At 48.1% G+C, this 23,523-nt stretch overlaps 1 protein-coding gene across 3 annotated transcripts in view; it reads left to right on the top strand.

Moving 5' to 3' along the window:
* The window catches only part of LOC144951786 (uncharacterized), a 225,781-nt gene that overhangs the window by 41,706 nt on the left and 160,552 nt on the right, over window positions 1–23,523 (top strand). For all 3 annotated transcript variants that reach the window (XM_078882163.1, XM_078882164.1, XM_078882165.1), the window contains exons 4-5: window positions 2,213–2,325; window positions 4,139–4,261. In XM_078882163.1, coding sequence (XP_078738289.1) covers window positions 2,213–2,325; window positions 4,139–4,261 — 236 coding nt within the window. The remainder of the gene's footprint in view (window positions 1–2,212; window positions 2,326–4,138; window positions 4,262–23,523) is intronic.

The following is a 23,523-nucleotide window of genomic DNA, read 5'->3' as shown; positions in this document are numbered from 1 at the left end:
TTACATGCCCTTTGGATTGCAAACTTTTGGTTGCACTCATGCCTTTGGATTGCACCACTCTTCGATTTTACATTCACATTAATATAGCCACTTCCGTGCCCTCGTCTAGGAGGCCGCTTTGGATTGCACCACTTCGATTTCACATTAACATGCTAATCTCTCACATTAACACAAGCACTTCCGTGCCCTCGTCGAGGAGGCCGCTCTCCTATCTTACAGTTACATGCTAATCTCTCACATTAACATAGCCACTTCCGTGCCCTAATCGAGGAGGCCGCTCTCCTATCTTGCAGTTAAATCCAAATTTCTCACATTAACATCACTAGCCCCAGGCCACTTCTTTATAACCCTTGAGCTACACCCATTTCAAACCTTTTAAAACAGTCTGCCTTAGCAGCAGGCCACGCTTTCCCACCTGATGACGGACGCTTGTGTTGCGCCCGAAACGTCGTGATTTATTTTATTTATTCCTACGTGACTTTACCGAAAGAACCAAAGAGTATAGATTCCTGTAGTCACGAAAGCTTCAAATCAACTTTTCTTCAGTAAAAAAAAAAGTTGATCGGATTTTGTTGAGGTATTTTGCTTCAGTATTAACTAGAATATAACAATTTAATTGTCAGGAATGTGCAGAGTGCAAACAATGATAAGCAGAAAAATTTGAAGACAAACAAAAAAGCACTTACGGGTGAGAACACGCAGCACTGAGGAAACGCACCCACCGCCATTTTTGTAACATTTGCTCAACCAATGAGAACGACATACACTGAGCCAAGCATTGCTCGTCACTTACAAAAACACACCTGTCCGCTGACGTGTGCTTATTCTGCCTTGGTCTCTCTGCCTTATTTTGTTTTTGTAAGCATTTTAGACTCACAATATCTGGAAATAATAAAGTATTATTTACATGTAGATATCATGAAACAATATTTGGTTAACATTCAGGTACCACTTCGATTTCACATAGTTTTCAGGTACCACTAAATATTCAGAACCTTAAGTTAATGCTTATTTTGTTTCTGTATATAGGTTTCATAATTTAATTGTTAAAATTTTCATCCAGCAATAATACACTAAATTAGAAAGGGGGATTGGAATTGAATACGTAATCATAATCGGTATCCTGAGGTCCTGGATCAGGAATCTATTCTGGAATTGCCTCCAAAAACGTAATCAGAAAACCCGACCCGACTTGCTTCGTTCATGAAGCCCCTCTATCCCTTTCCTTTGGCTCAACTCTGCTCCTCCCAATGTCCTCAGTCCTGCCCCCTTTGGTGCTCTTTCAAACCTGATTGGCTCATATTTGAGAAAGTGAATCATAACTTCCCCTTTACCTTGGGCGGGAATTGCCCAATGTTATACCGCCCTTCCAGTAGGCAGGGTCACTGTCAAAGCAAGCGAACCATGGGGCTGCTGTCACCACTGTAAGTGGAGCAGCTGTTGTGATAGATAACGCTGCAATGTGGTGAGTGTGCATTCGTATATGAGACATTAATAAAATAGTGTGGATTGTTTACGAGCTCACGACAATATCGTCGAGATCTACTGGACATCTGAAAAAGAGCTTCATAGCTCATCGGATTTCTGCAGGATAAATATTCATTGGCTTTGGGATTAGCGCCTTTATTTGAAAAAGTTTTTACCATCCAAGCTGCAAAGTGCAATATTAATTTATTTTGAAAATGGTTTTGTTCCATTAACTGAATCCATTTTGGGGATTTAATTCCGGAGCCAAACAAAAATATTATTGTTTTCATTTTGAAACATTAGCATTTAAAACCGGGTTTTCACTCCGGTTAAAAAATATTTTTCAACTCTGGTCATAACCAAGGGATTGCAGCTAATTTCCCTTTTAATGCCCAATTTTCTTTCTCAGTTAAAACACAAATTTTTCTGCTCTGGAATTTAGCTTCAGGTTTCGTTTGTGGAAATTATCGTTTAATTCCAATTTTTGTTTCTGGTTTTCATTTATATTCGACAATCTGGTTACAACATTATTCTGATATTTTTTTTCCCCACGTTAAAATATTATTCACACGTAGCACGAGTAGATCTGATAGTTAATGAGAACATTTATATTTAAACACACCAATATATACATGCTGAATACACATACATTATGTTTCTGTATGATTTAATGTGTATATCAGCATTTTCTTGCGTATAAAAACAAAAGTAACTCGAATCTCAAGTTGTGCTTCTTGTATTCTAGGTTTGACAATTCCACCGTCCCAAGCCTGCTGAGGTTAGTGAGCTTTCAAGATCCATACAACAAGGAGGAGCTCTTAGTCCTAGCAAACACCTTCCACAAGGAGGGGGGTGCAGGTGAGCAGCTACTCCTCTTTGCACAACACAACTTGTATCATTATATTACAAACCTACATGTGAATCCTTGATGATTTGACCTTTACACCTTGACCATGAAGTCTCCAGTTTGGTTAGATATGTTTGGTCCCAAACAGGTCAGTACGCTGGTAAGTAATAAGGCCCCACTATTCTGATTAGAAAACTGCTGCTCCTTGTTCCTCACTGCAGCCTCGCCGCTTCCAAGAGCTGTAACTCAGATTCTAAATCTCAGCACCAAGATCCGTGGCTTTTTTATTTTATCAAAGGTGCGAGTTTGTAATGCAATACATCTTAATTTTGGAGCTTTCGTGACTGCAGGAATTATTCTTTGGTTCTTTCGGTAAAGTCACGTATAAAGATAAAATAATAAATTAAATAATAGCATAATACGACGTTTCGATTGCAACACAAGAAATCATCATCAGGTATAAAAGAAATAGCAACAAAAATCTAACCAGAAAACTATAGACAGACATATAAGCAGACAGATATCACAAAGATACACAGAGAGAGAACACGTATCGGCACAAAGAGAGAGGTCGTCTCTATGACGAGGCCTTAAATATAGAGAGGGGGCGGGGGCGGAGAGAGGGAGGGGGCAGAGAAAAAATTAGCATGTCAATGAGTGGACAACGACATTTTGCTAGGTTATTTAATTTTAGTGTGTCTTTCTCCTAATTTTCAAGCTTGCGTACCGTACCACGTCGTTTTCTCAATTTCGATAGATTTTCGAATTAGTCTTGGCCAGTAGTAACTAGTTTTGCACAGAACTTCAAATCAAATTCAATTGAGTGTCCTTGTTGGCACACATGATCTGCCACTGCCAAAAGTTTTATTTGGGACTATTTAATATTCCTTTCATGTTATTTTAGTCTCATGCTGATCATTCGTCCTGTCTGACCAACATAGCATTTGCCACAGGAGAAATGAATCCGGTACACATCTTCTGTTGATAGTTTATGTAATAGATATTCGTTTTTTTATTTTATGTACCGTGCCAAATCTTATGTTGTTTTACAAAAATCTGGCTAGTTTATCAGTTACTTCTGCAATGTACGGTATTTGAATAGTTGTAATTGCTTGATCAGTTACAAAGCTTGTGCTATTTGATTTGATTTTGGCATTCAGTGAGTGCCTCTCCCCACTCACCCTGCATTAGCCCTGCAGTGCCACTGTCTCTCCCCACTCTTCCTGCATTCGTCCTGCAGTGTCACTGCCTCTCCCCACTCACAACTGCATTAGCCCTGCAGTGTCACGACCTCTCCCCACTCACCCTGCATAGTCCTGCAGTGCTGGTTCCACTACGAGTGGGACACAGTACAGCTCATGCAGTGTGAGCGACAGTTGCGCTCCCTGTGAGCTGAGAGCGGAGCATGCTGCACCACGTGTCGAGTCACTTGACACATGGAGCTACCCAAGGTGCTTACGTTAGCGGGTGTTTCCCTCCAGATTGGTAGTGAGAGCAAAACGGAAATGGTCCAAGTGCAGTGCAGCTATGAGGTCCTACAGTAGCACAGGCACTGCAGCTTGTTTACAAAACCGTGGACAGTTGTGCCAATATAACTTGTCTATTGTGTTTGTAAGGGAAGTTTATGAAGCTATTGCATCAGGTTATGTTCATGACATGAAGGGATAGAAACCCATTTGCTGATGTAAATACATTACGTACTTGTTACGTATCTTAATTGTTGAAAACTTGTAATCGGACATCTCTGTTTAATGTTTATATAATGGAGGCAGAAATATTGTGCATGATGTTGACTTTCTGTTGATTAGTAATCTCATCTCCCAGAGCTCTTCATGAAGATGCTGACATCACTCTCCCCGGATGGCTCAAGTGTCTCCGACTCCCTACAGAGAGTCATGGAGTGGAGTGTTGTGAACATTATGCAGTATGTTCTCACCCCAGAACTGAGTGAGAACCGCACCCGCACCATCAGACCCATATTCTTGCATTTTTGATATGATGGCGTCACTGAGCCGGGGCCTCCTCTGCAGTCCATGTGCAATCTGTGTCCAACTCATAAATACTAGACACTGCATGTTGTTGGGTATATGGTGATTACAGCGAGTGACCAGTATGCACTATATTATAACGTGCAATATAGGTGCAGCCATGTGTATCAGCAATGTCTGTATAGGTGAGGCTCACACAGTGAACACGAGGCTTGTTCATAGAGGAAAGGGAGAGACTGCTGTCAGTGTCAGGGCTTCACGCGATGTGGAGTGTGAGTGGCGGGAGCCGCAGCTCCCAGGGCTCTGTACGACGGCACGCGGCGAGCGTGGCCCCATCCTACAGAGTGGCTCCAGAGCCGATGCAAGGCACCTTCACCTGGTAGAGGCACACAGAGTATTGGCACAGTGAGTACTGACATAGTGAGAGAGCTGACAAATAGGGTGAGTAATGACACAGTATTAGCACACTGTGTGAGTACTGAAACACTGAATACTGACACATTATGAGTAATAACACACAATTAAAGTATTGACACAGAGTTCTTACACACAGTAAGAGTATTGACACTGTGGATTATGTTAATACCCTGTGTGCTAGTTGTGCCATATTCCTTAAGGGCCATGTATGCATTCTTTACAACGTTGGTGTTGTTGTTTGCTGATGTGGTTCGTGCAGCACCACGGATTTCCTGTGTAAAACAGCTGGGTAACTAGCTACATGGGACCATTCGTGTCACAAATTAACATCAACTTACACAGCGATAGAGCTCACATACAGTGCGAGTACTGGCAGTGTGACAGTATTGAAAAAGTTAGACCTGGCACACACAGAGAAGTGGCACACAGTGATCGCACTGACACAGTGTGAGTACAGTACTGACACACAACAGTGTTGCGTTTATTACCTCCACTTACCCCGTGTGCTAGCTGTGCCATATTCCTCAAGGACCGTGAGTGCCTTTTCTGGGACACGGCTGCTGCTGTTGTTGTAGCTGCTGCTGTCGTTGTAGCTGCTGCTGTCGTTGTAGCTGCTGCTGTTGTAGTTGCTGCTGTTGTTGTAGCTGCTGCTGCTGTTATTGTAGCTGCTGCTGCTGCTGCTGTTGTAGCTGCTGTTGTAGCTGCTGCTGTTGTTGTAGCTGCTGCTGCTGTTATTGTAGCTGCTGCTGTTGTTGAAGCTGCTGTTGTAGCTGCTGCTGCTGTTGTTGTTGTAGCTGCTGTTGTTGTAGTTGCTATTGTTGTTGTAGCTGCTGCTGCTGTTATTGTAGCTGCTGCTGTTGTTGAAGCTGCTGTTGTTGTAGCTGCTGCTGTTGTTGAAGCTGCTGCTGCTGTTATTGTAGCTGCTGTTGTTGTTGAAGCTGCCGTTGTAGCTGCTGCTGCTGTTGTTGTTGTAGCTGCTGTTGTTGTAGTTGCTATTGTTGTTGTAGCTGCTGCTGCTGTCGTTGTAAATGCTGCTGCTGTTGTCGCTACTGCTGTTGTTGTAGCTGCTGCTGTTGTTGTAGCTACTGCTGCTGCTTGGTGTGGCTGCTGCTGTTGTTGTAGCTGCTGCTGTTGTAGCTGCTGCTGCTGTTTTTGTTGTAGCTGCTGCTATTGTTGTAGCTGCTGCTGCTGTTTTAGCTGCTGCTGTTGTTGTTGTTGTAGCTGCTGCTGTTGTTGTAGCTGCTGCTGCTGTTGCTGTTTTTGTAGCTGCTGTTGTTGCTGCTGCTGTTGTTGTTGTAGCTGCTGCTGCTATTGTTGTTGTAGCTGCTGTTGTAGCTGCTGTTGTAGCTGCTGTTGTAGCTGCTGCTGTTGTTGTAGCTGCTGCTGTTGTTGTTGCTGCTGCTGTTGTAGCTGCTGCTGTTGTTGTAGCTGCTGCTGTTGTTGTTGTAGCTGCTGCTGTTGTTGTAGCTGCTGTTGTTCTTGTAGCTGCTGCTGTGCTCATGCAGCACCACGGATCTCCCGTGGAGAGCAACCGGGCAGCTGGCTACACGGGGCCATCATCCGCCGTGTCACAACATCGACTTACACAGCGAGAGAGCTCACACACACAGCGTGACTACGTACACAGTGAGTACTGACACAGTGAGAGTACTGACACAGTGAGAGTACTGACACACAGTGAGAGTACTGACACACAGTGAGAGTACTGACACACAGTGTGAATACTGACACAGTGAGAGTACTGACACACAGTGAGAGTACTGACACACAGTGAGAGTACTGACACAGTGAGAGTACTGACACACAGTGTAAATACTGACACAGTGAGAGTACTGACACACAGTGAGAGTACTGACACACAGTGAGAGTACTGACACACAGTGAGAGCACTGACACAGTGAGAGCACTGACACAGTGAGAGCGCTGACACAGTGTGAGTACTGACACAGTGAGAGTACTGACACACAGTGAGAGTACTGACACAGTGAGAGCGCTGACACACAGTGAAAGCACTGACACAGTGAGAGTACTGACACAGTGAGAGCACTGACACAGTGACAGTGCTGACACAGTGAGAGTACTGACACACAGTGAGAGCACTGACACACAGTGGGAGTACTGTCACACAGTGAGAGTACTGACACACAGTGAGAGCGCTGACACAGTGAGAGCACTGACACAGTGAGAGCACTGACACAGTGACAGTGCTGACACAGTGACAGTACTGACACACAGTGAGAGTACTGACACAGTGAGAGCGCTGACACACAGTGAAAGCACTGACACAGTGAGAGTACTGACACAGTGAGAGCACTGACACAGTGACAGTACTGACGCACATTGAGAGTACTGACACAGTGAGAGTACTGACACACAGTGGGAGTACTGTCACACAGTGAGAGTACTGACACACAGTGAGAGCGCTGACACAGTGAGAGCACTGACACAGTGAGAGTACTGACACAGTGAGAGTGCTGACACACAGTGAGAGTACTGACACAGTGAGAGTACTGACACACAGTGAGAGTACTGACACAGTGAGAGTACTGACGCACATTGAGAGTACTGACACAGTGAGAGTACTGACACAGTGAGAGCACTGACACACAGTGAGAGTACTGACACACAGTGAGAGTGCTGACAGTGAGAGTACTGACACACAGTGAGAGTACCGACACAGTGAGAGTACTGACACAGTGAGAGCACTGACACACAGTGAGAGTACTGACACAGTGAGAGTACTGACACACAGTGAGAGTACTGACACAGTGAGAGCACTGACACACAGTGAGAGTACTGACACAGTGAGAGTGCTGACAGTGAGAGTACTGACACAGTGAGAGTACTAACACAGTGAGAGCACTGACACAGTGAGAGTACTGACACAGTGAGAGTGCTGACACAGTGAGAGTACTGACACACAGTGAGAGTACTGACACAGTGAGAGTACTGACACACAGTGAGAGTACTGACACAGTGAGAGTACTGACACAGTGAGAGTACTGACACAGTGAGAGTGCTGACACAGTGAGAGTATTGACACACAGTGAGAGTACTGACACAGTGAGAGTACTGACACAGTGAGAGTACTGACGCAGTGAGAGCACTGACACAGTGAGAGCAATGACACAGTGAGAGCACTGACGCAGTGAGAGTACTGACACGCAGTGAGGGCACCGACACGCAGTGAGAGTACTGACACGGTGAGAGCATTGACACAGTGAGAGCGCTGACACACAGTGAGAGTACTGACACAGTGAGAGTACTGACACAGTGAGAGTACTGACACAGTGAGAGCACTGACGCAGTGAGAGCACTGACACAGTGAGAGTACTGACGCACAGTGAGAGTACTGACGCACAGTGAGAGTACTGACGCACAGTGAGAGCACTGACGCAAAGTGAGAGCACTGACACAGTGAGAGTACTGACGCACAGTGAGAGTACTGACACAGTGAGAGTACTGACACACAGTGAGAGCACTGACACACAGTGAGAGTACTGACACACAGTGAGAGTGCTGACACACAGTGAGAGTACTGACGCAGTGAGAGTACTGACAGTGAGAGTACTGACACACAGTGAGAGTACTGACACACAGTGAGAGTACTGACACAGTGAGAGCGCTGACACAAAGTGAGAGTACTGACACAAAGTGAGAGTACTGACGCAGTGAGAGTACTGACAGTGAGAGTACTGACACACAGTGAGAACTGACACAGTGAAAGTACTGACGCAGTGAGAGCACTGCCACGCAGTGAGAGTACTGACACGCAGTGAGGGCACTGACACAGTGAGAGTACTGACACAGTGAGAGCACTGACACAGTGAGAGCACTGACACAGTGAGAGCACTGACGCACAGTGAGAGCACTGACGCACAGTGAGAGTGCTGACGCACAGTGAGAGTATTGACACAGTGAGAGTACTGACACACAGTGAGAGTGCTGACACAGTGAGAGTACTGACACACAGTGAGAGCACTGACACAGTGAGAGTACTGACAGTGAGAGTACTGACACAAAGTGAGAGTGACAGTGAGAGTACTGACGCAGTGAGAGCACTGACACACAGTGAGAGTACTGACACAGTGAGAGTACTGACACAGTGAGAGTACTGACACACAGTGAGAGCACTGACGCACAGTGAGAGTACTGACAGTGAGAGTACTGACACAGTGAGAGTACTGACACAGTGAGAGTACTGACACACAGTGAGAGCACTGACACACTGAGAGTACTGACACAGTGAGAGTGCTGACACAGTGAGAGTACTGACACAGTGAGAACTGACACAGTGAGAGTACTGACGCAGTGAGAGCACTGCCACGCAGTGAGAGTACTGACACGCAGTGAGGGCACTGACACAGTGAGAGTACTGACACACAGTGAGAGTACTGACACAGTGAGAGTACTGACACAGTGAGAGTACTGAGACGCAGTGAGAGTACTGACACGGTGAGAGTACTGACACACAGTGAGAGTACTGACACAGTGAGAGTACTGACACAGTGAGAGTACTGACACACAGTGAGAGCGCTGACACAGTGAGAGCACTGACACAGTGAGAGTACTGGCAGTGAGAGTGCTGACGCACAGTGAGAGCACTGACACAGTGAGAGCACTGACACTGAGAGTACTGACAGTGAGAGTGCTGACACACAGTGAGATTACTGACACACAGTGAGAGTGCTGACACACAGTGAGAGTACTGACAGAGTGAGTACTGACACACAGTGAGAGTGCTGACACACAGTGAGATTACTGACACAGTGAGTACTGACACACAGTGAGAGTGCTGACGCACAGTGAGAGTACTGACACAGTGAGTACTGACACACAGTGAGATTACTGACACAGTGAGTACTGACACACAGTGAGAGTGCTGACGCACAGTGAGAGTACTGACGCAATGAGAGCACTGACACAGTGAGAGTACTGACACACAGTGAGAGTGCTGACACAGTGAGAGTACTGACACACAGTGAGAGTGCTGACACACAGTGAGAGTACTGACACACAGTGAGAGTACTGACACAGTGAGAGTACTGACGCAGTGAGAGCACTGACACACAGTGAGAGTACTGACACAGTGAGAGTACTGACACAGTGAGAGTACTGACACACAGTGAGAGTACTGACACACAGTGAGAGTACTGACACAGTGAGAGTACTGACACACAGTGAGAGTACTGACGCAGTGAGAGCACTGACACACAGTGAGAGTACTGACACAGTGAGAGTGCTGACACAGTGAGAGTACTGACACACAGTGAGAGTACTGACACACAGTGAGAGTGCTGACACAGTGAGAGTACTGACACACAGTGAGAGTACTGACACCGTGAGAGTACTGACACAGTGAGAGTACTGACGCAATGAGAGCACTGACACAGTGAGAGTACTGACACACAGTGAGAGTGCTGACACAGTGAGAGTACTGACACACAGTGAGAGTGCTGACACACAGTGAGAGTACTGACACACAGTGAGAGTACTGACGCAGTGAGAGCACTGACACACAGTGAGAGTACTGACACAGTGAGAGTGCTGACACAGTGAGAGTACTGACACAGTGAGAGTACTGACACAGTGAGAGTACTGACGCAGTGAGAGCACTGACGCAGTGAGAGTACTGACACACAGTGAGAGTGCTGACACAGTGAGAGTACTGACACACAGTGAGAGTACTGACACACAGTGAGAGTGCTGACACAGTGAGAGTACTGACACACAGTGAGAGTACTGACAGAGTGAGAGTACTGACACAGTGAGAGTACTGACGCAATGAGAGCACTGACGCAGTGAGAGTACTGACACACAGTGAGAGTGCTGACACAGTGAGAGTACTGACACACAGTGAGAGTGCTGACACACAGTGAGAGTACTGACACACAGTGAGAGTACTGACGCAGTGAGAGCACTGACACACAGTGAGAGTACTGACAGTGAGAGTACTGACACAGTGAGAGTACTGACACACAGTGAGAGTACTGACGCAGTGAGAGCACTGACACACAGTGAGAGTACTGACACAGTGAGAGTACTGACACAGTGAGAGTACTGACGCAGTGAGAGCACTGACACAGTGAGAGTACTGACACACAGTGAGAGTGCTGACACAGTGAGAGTACTGACACACAGTGAGAGTACTGACACACAGTGAGAGTGCTGACACAGTGAGAGTACTGACACACAGTGAGAGTACTGACACAGTGAGAGTACTGACGCAGTGAGAGCACTGACGCAGTGAGAGCACTGACACACAGTGAGAGCGCTGACACAGTGAGAGCACTGACACAGTGAGAGTACTGACGCACAGTGAGAGTACTGACGCACAGTGAGAATACTGACACAGTGAGAGTACTGACACAGTGAGAGTACTGACGCACAGTGAGAGTACTGACGCACAGTGAGAGTACTGACACAGTGAGAGTACTGACACAGTGAGAATACTGACACACAGTGAGAGCACTGACGCACAGTGAGAGTACTGACGCACAGTGAGAGCACTGACACAGTGAGAGTACTGACAGTGAGAATACTGACACACAGTGAGAGCACTGACACACAGTGAGAGCACTGACACACAGTGAGAGCGCTGACACAGTGAGAGTACTGACACACAGTGAGAGCGCTGACACAGTGAGAGCACTGACACAGTGAGAGTACTGGCAGTGAGAGTGCTGACGCACAGTGAGAGCACTGACACACAGTGAGAGTACTGACACACAGTGAGAGTACTGACACAGTGAGAGTACTGACACAGTGAGAGTGCTGACACACAGTGAGAGTACTGACACAGTGAGAGCACTGACACTGAGAGTACTGACAGTGAGAGTGCTGACACACAGTGAGATTACTGACACACAGTGAGAGTGCTGACACACAGTGAGAGTACTGACAGAGTGAGTACTGACACACAGTGAGAGTGCTGACACACAGTGAGATTACTGACACAGTGAGTACTGACACACAGTGAGAGTGCTGACGCACAGTGAGAGTACTGACACAGTGAGTACTGACACACAGTGAGATTACTGACACAGTGAGTACTGACACACAGTGAGAGTGCTGACGCACAGTGAGAGTACTGACACAGTGAGAGTACTGACACAGTGAGAGCACTGACACAGTGAGAGTACTGACACACAGTGAGAGTGCTGACACACAGTGAGAGTACTGACACAGTGAGAGTACTGACACACAGTGAGAGTACTGACGCAGTGAGAGCACTGACACACAGTGAGAGTACTGACACAGTGAGAGTACTGACACAGTGAGAGCACTGACACAGTGAGAGTACTGACACACAGTGAGAGTGCTGACACAGTGAGAGTACTGACACACAGTGAGAGTACTGACACACAGTGAGAGTGCTGACACAGTGAGAGTACTGACACACAGTGAGAGTACTGACACACAGTGAGAGTACTGACACAGTGAGAGTACTGACGCAGTGAGAGCACTGACACACAGTGAGAGCGCTGACACACAGTGAGAGCACTGACACAGTGAGAGTACTGACACAGTGAGAGTACTGACGCACAGTGAGAGTACTGACGCACAGTGAGAATACTGACACAGTGAGAGTACTGACACAGTGAGAGTACTGACGCACAGTGAGAGTACTGACACACAGTGAGAGTACTGACACAGTGAGAGTACTGACGCAGTGAGAATACTGACACACAGTGAGAGCACTGACACAGTGAGAGTACTGACAGTGAGAATACTGACACACAGTGAGAGCACTGACACACAGTGAGAGCACTGACACACAGTGAGAGCGCTGACACACAGTGAGAGCACTGACACACAGTGAGAGCACTGACACACAGTGAGAGTACTGACACAGTGAGAGTACTGACACAGTGAGAACTGACACAGTGAGAGTACTGACGCAGTGAGAGCACTGCCACGCAGTGAGAGTACTGCCACGCAGTGAGGGCACTGACACAGTGAGAGTACTGACACACAGTGAGAGTACTGACACAGTGAGAGTACTGACACAGTGAGAGTACTGAGACGCAGTGAGAGTACTGACACAGTGAGAGTACTGACACAGTGAGAGCGCTGACAGTGAGAGCACTGACACACAGTGAGAGTACTGACGCAGTGAGAGTACTTACACAGTGAGAGAACTGAGACGCAGTGAGAGTACTGACACAGTGAGAGTACTGACACAGTGAGAGTACTGACACAGTGAGAGTACTGACACACAGTGAGAGCGCTGACAGTGAGAGCACTGACACACAGTGAGAGTACTGACGCAGTGAGAGTACTGACACAGTGAGAGTACTGACACACAGTGAGAGCGCTGACACAGTGAGAGCACTGACACAGTGAGAGCACTGACACAGTGAGAGTACTGACACAGTGAGTACTGACACAGTGAGTACTGACACACAGTGAGAGTACTGACGCACAGTGAGAGTACTGACACAGTGAGTACTGACACACAGTGAGAGTGCTGACACACAGTGAGAGTACTGACACAGTGAGAGTACTGACACACAGTGAGAGTACTGACACAGTGAGAGTACTGACACAGTGAGAGTACTGACACACAGTGAGAGCGCTGACACAGTGAGAGCACTGACACAGTGAGAGTACTGACACAGTGAGTACTGACACAGTGAGTACTGACACACAGTGAGAATACTGACGCACAGTGAGAGTACTGACACAGTGAGTACTGACACACAGTGAGAGTGCTGACACACAGTGAGAGTACTGACACAGTGAGTACTGACACACAGTGACAGTGCTGACACACAGTGAGAGTACTGACACAGTGAGTACTGACACACAGTGAGAGTACTGACACAGTGAGAGTACTGACACAGTGAGTACTGACACAGTGAGAGTACTGACACAGTGAGAGCGCTGACACACTGAGAGTACTGACACAGTGAGAGTGCTGACACAGTGAGAGTACTGACACAGTGAGAGTACTGACACAGTGAGTACTGACACAGTGAGAGTACTGACACACAGTGAGACCGCTGACGCACAGTGAGAGTACTGACACAGTGAGAGTACTGACACAGTGAGAGTACTGACACAGTGAGAACTGACACAGTGAGAGTACTGACACACAGTGAGAGTGCTGACACACAGTGAGAGTACTGACAGTGAGAGTACTGACACAGTGAGAGTACTGAGACGCAGTGAGAGTACTGACACAGTGAGAGTACTGACACAGTGAGAGTGCTGACACACAGTGAGAGTACTGACACAGTGAGAGTACTGACATACAGTTAGAATACTGACACAGTGAGAGTGCTGACACACAGTGAGAGTACTGACACAGTGAGAGCACTGACACAGTGAGAGTACTGGCAGTGAGAGTGCTGACGCACAGTGAGAGTACTGACACACAGTGAGAGTGCTGACACAGTGAGAGCACTGACACAGTGAGAGTACTGACAGTGAGAGTGCTGACGCACAGTGAGAGTACTGACACAGTGAGAGTACTGACACAGTGAGAGTGCTGACACAGTGAGAGTACTGACACACAGTGAGAGCGCTGACACAGTGAGAGTACTGGCAGTGAGAGTGCTGACGCACAGTGAGAGCACTGACACACAGTGAGAGTACTGACACACAGTGAGAGTACTGACACAGTGAGAGTGCTGACACACAGTGAGAGTACTGACACAGTGAGAGCACTGACACTGAGAGTACTGACAGTGAGAGTGCTGACACACAGTGAGATTACTGACACACAGTGAGAGTGCTGACACACAGTGAGAGTACTGACAGAGTGAGTACTGACACACAGTGAGAGTGCTGACACACAGTGAGATTACTGACACAGTGAGTACTGACACACAGTGAGAGTGCTGACGCACAGTGAGAGTACTGACACAGTGAGTACTGACACACAGTGAGATTACTGACACAGTGAGTACTGACACACAGTGAGAGTGCTGACGCACAGTGAGAGTACTGACACAGTGAGAGTACTGACACAGTGAGAGTACTGACGCAATGAGAGCACTGACACAGTGAGAGTACTGGCACACAGTGAGAGTGCTGACACAGTGAGAGTACTGACACACAGTGAGAGTACTGACATACAGTGAGAGTGCTGACACAGTGAGAGTACTGACACACAGTGAGAGTACTGACACAGTGAGAGTACTGACACAGTGAGAGTACTGACGCAATGAGAGCACTGACACAGTGAGAGTACTGACACACAGTGAGAGTGCTGACACAGTGAGAGTACTGACACACAGTGAGAGTGCTGACACACAGTGAGAGTACTGACACACAGTGAGAGTACTGACACAGTGAGAGTACTGACGCAGTGAGAGCACTGACACACAGTGAGAGTACTGACAGTGAGAGTACTGACACAGTGAGAGTACTGACACACAGTGAGAGTACTGACACACAGTGAGAGTACTGACGCAGTGAGAGCACTGACGCAGTGAGAGCACTGACACACAGTGAGAGTACTGACACAGTGAGAGTACTGACACAGTGAGAGTACTGACACAGTGAGAGTACTGACGCAGTGAGAGCACTGACACAGTGAGAGTACTGACACACAGTGAGAGTGCTGACACAGTGAGAGTACTGACACACAGTGAGAGTACTGACACACAGTGAGAGTGCTGACACAGTGAGAGTACTGACACACAGTGAGAGTACTGACACAGTGAGAGTACTGACGCACAGTGAGAGTACTGACGCACAGTGAGAATACTGACACAGTGAGAGTACTGACGCACAGTGAGAGTACTGACGCACAGTGAGAGTACTGACACAGTGAGAGTACTGACACAGTGAGAATACTGACACACAGTGAGAGCACTGACGCACAGTGAGAGTACTGACGCACAGTGAGAGTACTGACACAGTGAGAGTACTGACACAGTGAGAATACTGACACACAGTGAGAGCACTGACACAGTGAGAGTACTGACAGTGAGAATACTGACACACAGTGAGAGCACTGACACACAGTGAGAGCACTGACACACAGTGAGAGCGCTGACACAGTGAGAGTACTGACACACAGTGAGAGCGCTGACACAGTGAGAGCACTGACACAGTGAGAGTACTGGCAGTGAGAGTGCTGACGCACAGTGAGAGCACTGACACACAGTGAGAGTACTGACACACAGTGAGAGTACTGACACAGTGAGAGTACTGACACAGTGAGAGTGCTGACACACAGTGAGAGTACTGACACAGTGAGAGCACTGACACTGAGAGTACTGACAGTGAGAGTGCTGACACACAGTGAGATTACTGACACACAGTGAGAGTGCTGACACACAGTGAGAGTACTGACAGAGTGAGTACTGACACACAGTGAGAGTGCTGACACACAGTGAGATTACTGACACAGTGAGTACTGACACACAGTGAGAGTGCTGACGCACAGTGAGAGTACTGACACAGTGAGTACTGACACACAGTGAGATTACTGACACAGTGAGTACTGACGCACAGTGAGAGTACTGACACAGTGAGAGTACTGACACAGTGAGAGCACTGACACAGTGAGAGTACTGACACACAGTGAGAGTGCTGACACAGTGAGAGTACTGACACACAGTGAGAGTGCTGACACACAGTGAGAGTACTGACACACAGTGAGAGTACTGACACAGTGAGAGTACTGACGCAGTGAGAGCACTGACACACAGTGAGAGTACTGACACAGTGAGAGTACTGACACACAGTGAGAGTACTGACACAGTGAGAGTACTGACACACAGTGAGAGTGCTGACACAGTGAGAGTACTGACACAGTGAGAGTACTGACACAGTGAGAGTACTGACGCAGTGAGAGCACTGACACAGTGAGAGTACTGACACACAGTGAGAGTGCTGACACAGTGAGTACTGACACACAGTGAGAGTACTGACACACAGTGAGAGTGCTGACACAGTGAGAGTACTGACACACAGTGAGAGTACTGACACAGTGAGAGTACTGACGCAGTGAGAGCACTGACACACAGTGAGAGCGCTGACACACAGTGAGAGCACTGACACAGTGAGAGTACTGACACAGTGAGAGTACTGACGCACAGTGAGAGTACTGACGCACAGTGAGAATACTGACACAGTGAGAGTACTGACACAGTGAGAGTACTGACACACAGTGAGAGTGCTGACACAGTGAGAGTACTGACACACAGTGAGAGTACTGACACACAGTGAGAGTGCTGACACAGTGAGAGTACTGACACACAGTGAGAGTACTGACACAGTGAGAGTACTGACGCAGTGAGAGCACTGACACACAGTGAGAGCGCTGACACAGTGAGAGCACTGACACAGTGAGAGTACTGACACAGTGAGAGTACTGACGCACAGTGAGAGTACTGACGCACAGTGAGAATACTGACACAGTGAGAGTACTGACGCACAGTGAGAGTACTGGCGCACAGTGAGAGTACTGACACAGTGAGAGTACTGACACAGTGAGAATACTGACACACAGTGAGAGCACTGACGCACAGTGAGAGTACTGACGCACAGTGAGAGTACTGACACAGTGAGAGTACTGACACAGTGAGAATACTGACACACAGTGAGAGCACTGACACAGTGAGAGTACTGACAGTGAGAATACTGACACACAGTGAGAGCACTGACACACAGTGAGAGCACTGACACACAGTGAGAGCGCTGACACAGTGAGAGTACTGACACACAGTGAGAGCGCTGACACAGTGAGAGCACTGACACAGTGAGAGTACTGGCAGTGAGAGTGCTGACGCACAGTGAGAGCACTGACACACAGTGAGAGTACTGACACACAGTGAGAGTACTGACACAGTGAGAGTACTGACACAGTGAGAGTGCTGACACACAGTGAGATTACTGACACACAGTGAGAGTGCTGACACACAGTGAGAGTACTGACAGAGTGAGTACTGACACACAGTGAGAGTGCTGACACACAGTGAGATTACTGACACAGTGAGTACTGACACACAGTGAGAGTGCTGACGCACAGTGAGAGTACTGACACAGTGAGTACTGACACACAGTGAGATTACTGACACAGTGAGTACTGACGCACAGTGAGAGTACTGACACAGTGAGAGTACTGACACAGTGAGAGCACTGACACAGTGAGAGTACTGACACACAGTGAGAGTGCTGACACAGTGAGAGTACTGACACACAGTGAGAGTGCTGACACACAGTGAGAGTACTGACACAGTGAGAGTACTGACGCAGTGAGAGCACTGACACACAGTGAGAGTACTGACACAGTGAGAGTACTGACACACAGTGAGAGTACTGACACAGTGAGAGTACTGACACACAGTGAGAGTACTGACGCAGTGAGAGCACTGACACACAGTGAGAGTACTGACACAGTGAGAGTGCTGACACAGTGAGAGTACTGACACAGTGAGAGTACTGACACAGTGAGAGTACTGACGCAGTGAGAGCACTGACACAGTGAGAGTACTGACACACAGTGAGAGTGCTGACACAGTGAGAGTACTGACACACAGTGAGAGTACTGACACACAGTGAGAGTGCTGACACAGTGAGAGTACTGACACACAGTGAGAGTACTGACACAGTGAGAGTACTGACGCAGTGAGAGCACTGACACACAGTGAGAGCGCTGACACACAGTGAGAGCACTGACACAGTGAGAGTACTGACACAGTGAGAGTACTGACGCACAGTGAGAGTACTGACGCACAGTGAGAATACTGACACAGTGAGAGTACTGACACAGTGAGAGTACTGACGCACAGTGAGAGTACTGACACACAGTGAGAGTACTGACACAGTGAGAGTACTGACACAGTGAGAATACTGACACACAGTGAGAGCACTGACGCACAGTGAGAGTACTGACGCACAGTGAGAGTACTGACACAGTGAGAGTACTGACGCAGTGAGAATACTGACACACAGTGAGAGCACTGACACAGTGAGAGTACTGACAGTGAGAATACTGACACACAGTGAGAGCACTGACACACAGTGAGAGCACTGACACAGTGAGAGCGCTGACACACAGTGAGAGCACTGACACACAGTGAGAGCACTGACACACAGTGAGAGCACTGACACAGTGAGAGTACTGACACAGTGAGAACTGACACAGTGAGAGTACTGACGCAGTGAGAGCACTGCCACGCAGTGAGAGTACTGCCACGCAGTGAGGGCACTGACACAGTGAGAGTACTGACACACAGTGAGAGTACTGACACAGTGAGAGTACTGACACAGTGAGAGTACTGAGACGCAGTGAGAGTACTGACACAGTGAGAGTACTGACACAGTGAGAGCGCTGACAGTGAGAGCACTGACACACAGTGAGAGTACTGACGCAGTGAGAGTACTTACACAGTGAGAGAACTGAGACGCAGTGAGAGTACTGACACAGTGAGAGTACTGACACAGTGAGAGTACTGACACACAGTGAGAGCGCTGACAGTGAGAGCACTGACACACAGTGAGAGTACTGACGCAGTGAGAGTACTGACACAGTGAGAGTACTGACACAGTGAGAGTACTGACACACAGTGAGAGCGCTGACACAGTGAGAGCACTGACACAGTGAGAGCACTGACACAGTGAGAGTACTGACACAGTGAGTACTGACACACAGTGAGAGTACTGACGCACAGTGAGAGTACTGACACAGTGAGTACTGACACACAGTGAGAGTGCTGACACACAGTGAGAGTACTGACACAGTGAGAGTACTGACACACAGTGAGAGTACTGACACAGTGAGAGTACTGACACAGTGAGAGTACTGACACACAGTGAGAGCGCTGACACAGTGAGAGCACTGACACAGTGAGAGTACTGGCACAGTGAGTACTGACACAGTGAGTACTGACACACAGTGAGAATACTGACGCACAGTGAGAGTACTGACACAGTGAGTACTGACACACAGTGAGAGTGCTGACACACAGTGAGAGTACTGACACAGTGAGTACTGACACACAGTGACAGTGCTGACACACAGTGAGAGTACTGACACAGTGAGTACTGACACACAGTGAGAGTACTGACACAGTGAGAGTACTGACACAGTGAGTACTGACACAGTGAGAGTACTGACACAGTGAGAGCGCTGACACAGTGAGAGTACTGACACACAGTGAGAGTGCTGACACAGTGAGAGTACTGACACAGTGAGAGTACTGACACAGTGAGTACTGACAGTGAGAGTACTGACACACAGTGAGAGCGCTGACGCACAGTGAGAGTACTGACACAGTGAGAGTACTGACACAGTGAGAGTACTGACACAGTGAGAACTGACACAGTGAGAGTACTGACACACAGTGAGAGTACTGACAGTGAGAGTACTGACACAGTGAGAGTACTGAGACGCAGTGAGAGTACTGACACAGTGAGAGTACTGACACAGTGAGAGTGCTGACACACAGTGAGAGTACTGACACAGTGAGAGTACTGACACACAGTGAGAATACTGACACAGTGAGAGTGCTGACACACAGTGAGAGTACTGACACAGTGAGAGCACTGACACAGTGAGAGTACTGGCAGTGAGAGTGCTGACGCACAGTGAGAGTACTGACACACAGTGAGAGTGCTGACACAGTGAGAGCACTGACACAGTGAGAGTACTGACAGTGAGAGTGCTGACGCACAGTGAGAGTACTGACACAGTGAGAGTACTGACACAGTGAGAGTGCTGACACACAGTGAGAGTACTGACACAGTGAGTACTGATCCACAGTGAGAGTACTGACACAGTGAGAGTACTGACACAGTGAGAGTGCTGACACACAGTGAGAGTACTGACACAGTGAGTACTGATCCACAGTGAGAGTACTGACGCACAGTGAGAGTACTGACACAGTAAGAGTACTGACACAGTGAGAGTACTGACACAGTGAGAGTACTGATGCAGTAAGAGTACTGACACAGTGAGAGTACTGACACACAGTGAGAGTACTGACACAGTGAGAGTGCTGACACACAGTGAGAGTGCTGACACAGTGAGAGTGCTGACACAGTGAGAGTACTGACACAGTGAGAGTGCTGACACAGTGAGAGTACTGACACAGTGAGAGTACTGACAGTGAGAGTGCTGATGCATAGTGAGAGTACTGACACAGTGAGAGTACTGACACGCAGTGAGGGCACTGACACAGTGAGAGTACTGACGCACAGTGAGAGTGCTGATACAGTGAGAGTACTGACGCAGTGAGAGTACTGACACAGTGAGAGTACTGACACAGTGAGAGTACTGACACAGTGAGAGTACTGGCAGTGAGAGTGCTGACGCACAGTGAGAGTACTGACACAGTGAGTACTGACACACAGTGAGAGTGCTGACACACAGTGAGATTACTGACACAGTGAGTACTGACACACAGTGAGAGTACTGGCAGTGAGAGTGCTGACGCACAGTGAGAGCACTGACACAGTGAGAGTGCTGACAGAGTGAGAGTACTGACACACAGTGAGAGTACTGACAGTGAGAGTACTGACACAGTGAGAGCACTGACACAGTGAGAGTACTGTCGCACAGTGAGAGTACTGACAGTGAGAGTACTGACACAGTGAGAGCATTGACACAGTGAGAGTACTGACGCACAGTGACAGTACTGACAGTGAGAGTACTGACACAGTGAGAGTACTGAGACGCAGTGAGAGTACTGACGCAGTGAGAGTACTGACACAGTGAGAGTGCTGACACAGTGAGAGTGCTGACACACAGTGAGAGTACTGACGCAGTGAGAGTACTGACACAGTGAGAGCGCTGACGCACAGTGAGAGTACTGACAGTGAGAGTACTGACACAGTGAGAGTACTGACACAGTGAGAGTGCTGACACACAGTGAGAGTACTGACACAGTGAGAGCGCTGACACAGTGAGAGCGCTGACACAGTGAGAGTACTGGCAGTGAGAGTACTGACACAGTGAGTACTGACACACAGTGAGAGTGCTGACGCACAGTGAGAGTACTGACACAGTGAGAGTGCTGACACAGTGAGAGTACTGACAAAGTGAGAGTACTGACGCACAGTGAGAGTGCTGACGCACAGTGAGAGTACTGACACAGTGAGTACTGACGCACAGTGAGAGTATTGACACACAGTGAGAGTACTGACACACAGTGAGAGCACTGATGCACAGTGAGAGTACTGACACAGTCAGAGTACTGACACAGTTAGTACTAACACAGTGAGAGTACTGACACACAGTGAGAGCGCTGACGCACAGTGAGAGTACTGACACAGTGAGAGTACTGACACAGTGAGAGTACTGACACAGTGAGAACTGACACAGTGAGAGTACTGACACACAGTGAGAGTACTGACAGTGAGAGTACTGACACAGTGAGAGTACTGAGACGCAGTGAGAGTACTGACACAGTGAGAGTACTGACACAGTGAGAGTACTGACACACAGTGAGAATACTGACACAGTGAGAGTGCTGACACACAGTGAGAGTACTGACACAGTGAGAGCACTGACACAGTGAGAGTACTGGCAGTGAGAGTGCTGACGCACAGTGAGAGTACTGACACACAGTGAGAGTGCTGACACAGTGAGAGCACTGACACAGTGAGAGTACTGACAGTGAGAGTGCTGACGCACAGTGAGAGTACTGACACAGTGAGAGTACTGACACAGTGAGAGTGCTGACACACAGTGAGAGTACTGACACAGTGAGTACTGATCCACAGTGAGAGTACTGACACAGTGAGTACTGACGCACAGTGAGAGTACTGACACAGTAAGAGTACTGACACAGTGAGAGTACTGACACAGTGAGAGTACTGATGCAGTAAGAGTACTGACACAGTGAGAGTACTGACACACAGTGAGAGTAGTGACACAGTGAGAGTGCTGACACACAGTGAGAGTACTGACACAGTGAGAGTACTGACAGTGAGAGTGCTGATGCATAGTGAGAGTACTGACACAGTGAGAGTACTGACACGCAGTGAGGGCACTGACACAGTGAGAGTACTGACGCACAGTGAGAGTGCTGACGCAGTGAGAGTACTGACACACAGTGAGAGTACTGACACACAGTGAGAGTGCTGACACAGTGAGAGTACTGACACACAGTGAGAGTACTGACACAGTGAGAGTACTGACACAGTGAGAGTACTGACGCAATGAGAGCACTGACACAGTGAGAGTACTGACACACAGTGAGAGTGCTGACACAGTGAGAGTACTGACACACAGTGAGAGTGCTGACACACAGTGAGAGTACTGACACACAGTGAGAGTACTGACACAGTGAGAGTACTGACGCAGTGAGAGCACTGACACACAGTGAGAGTACTGACGCAGTGAGAGCACTGACGCAGTGAGAGCACTGACACACAGTGAGAGTACTGACACAGTGAGAGTACTGACACAGTGAGAGTACTGACACAGTGAGAGTACTGACGCAGTGAGAGCACTGACACAGTGAGAGTACTGACACACAGTGAGAGTGCTGACACAGTGAGAGTACTGACACACAGTGAGAGTACTGACACACAGTGAGAGTGCTGACACAGTGAGAGTACTGACACACAGTGAGAGTACTGACACAGTGAGAGTACTGACGCAGTGAGAGCACTGACACAGTGAGAGCGCTGACACAGTGAGAGCACTGACACAGTGAGAGTACTGACACAGTGAGAGTACTGACGCACAGTGAGAGTACTGACGCACAGTGAGAATACTGACACAGTGAGAGTACTGACGCACAGTGAGAGTACTGACGCACAGTGAGAGTACTGACACAGTGAGAGTACTGACACAGTGAGAATACTGACACACAGTGAGAGCACTGACGCACAGTG

This window comes from Lampetra fluviatilis, chromosome 3, assembly GCF_964198595.1.
Source record: "Lampetra fluviatilis chromosome 3, kcLamFluv1.1, whole genome shotgun sequence".
Classification (NCBI taxonomy): domain Eukaryota; kingdom Metazoa; phylum Chordata; class Hyperoartia; order Petromyzontiformes; family Petromyzontidae; genus Lampetra; species Lampetra fluviatilis.
The sequence above is the reverse complement of the archived record's forward strand: the minus strand, read 5'-3'. Positions and strand labels throughout refer to the sequence as shown.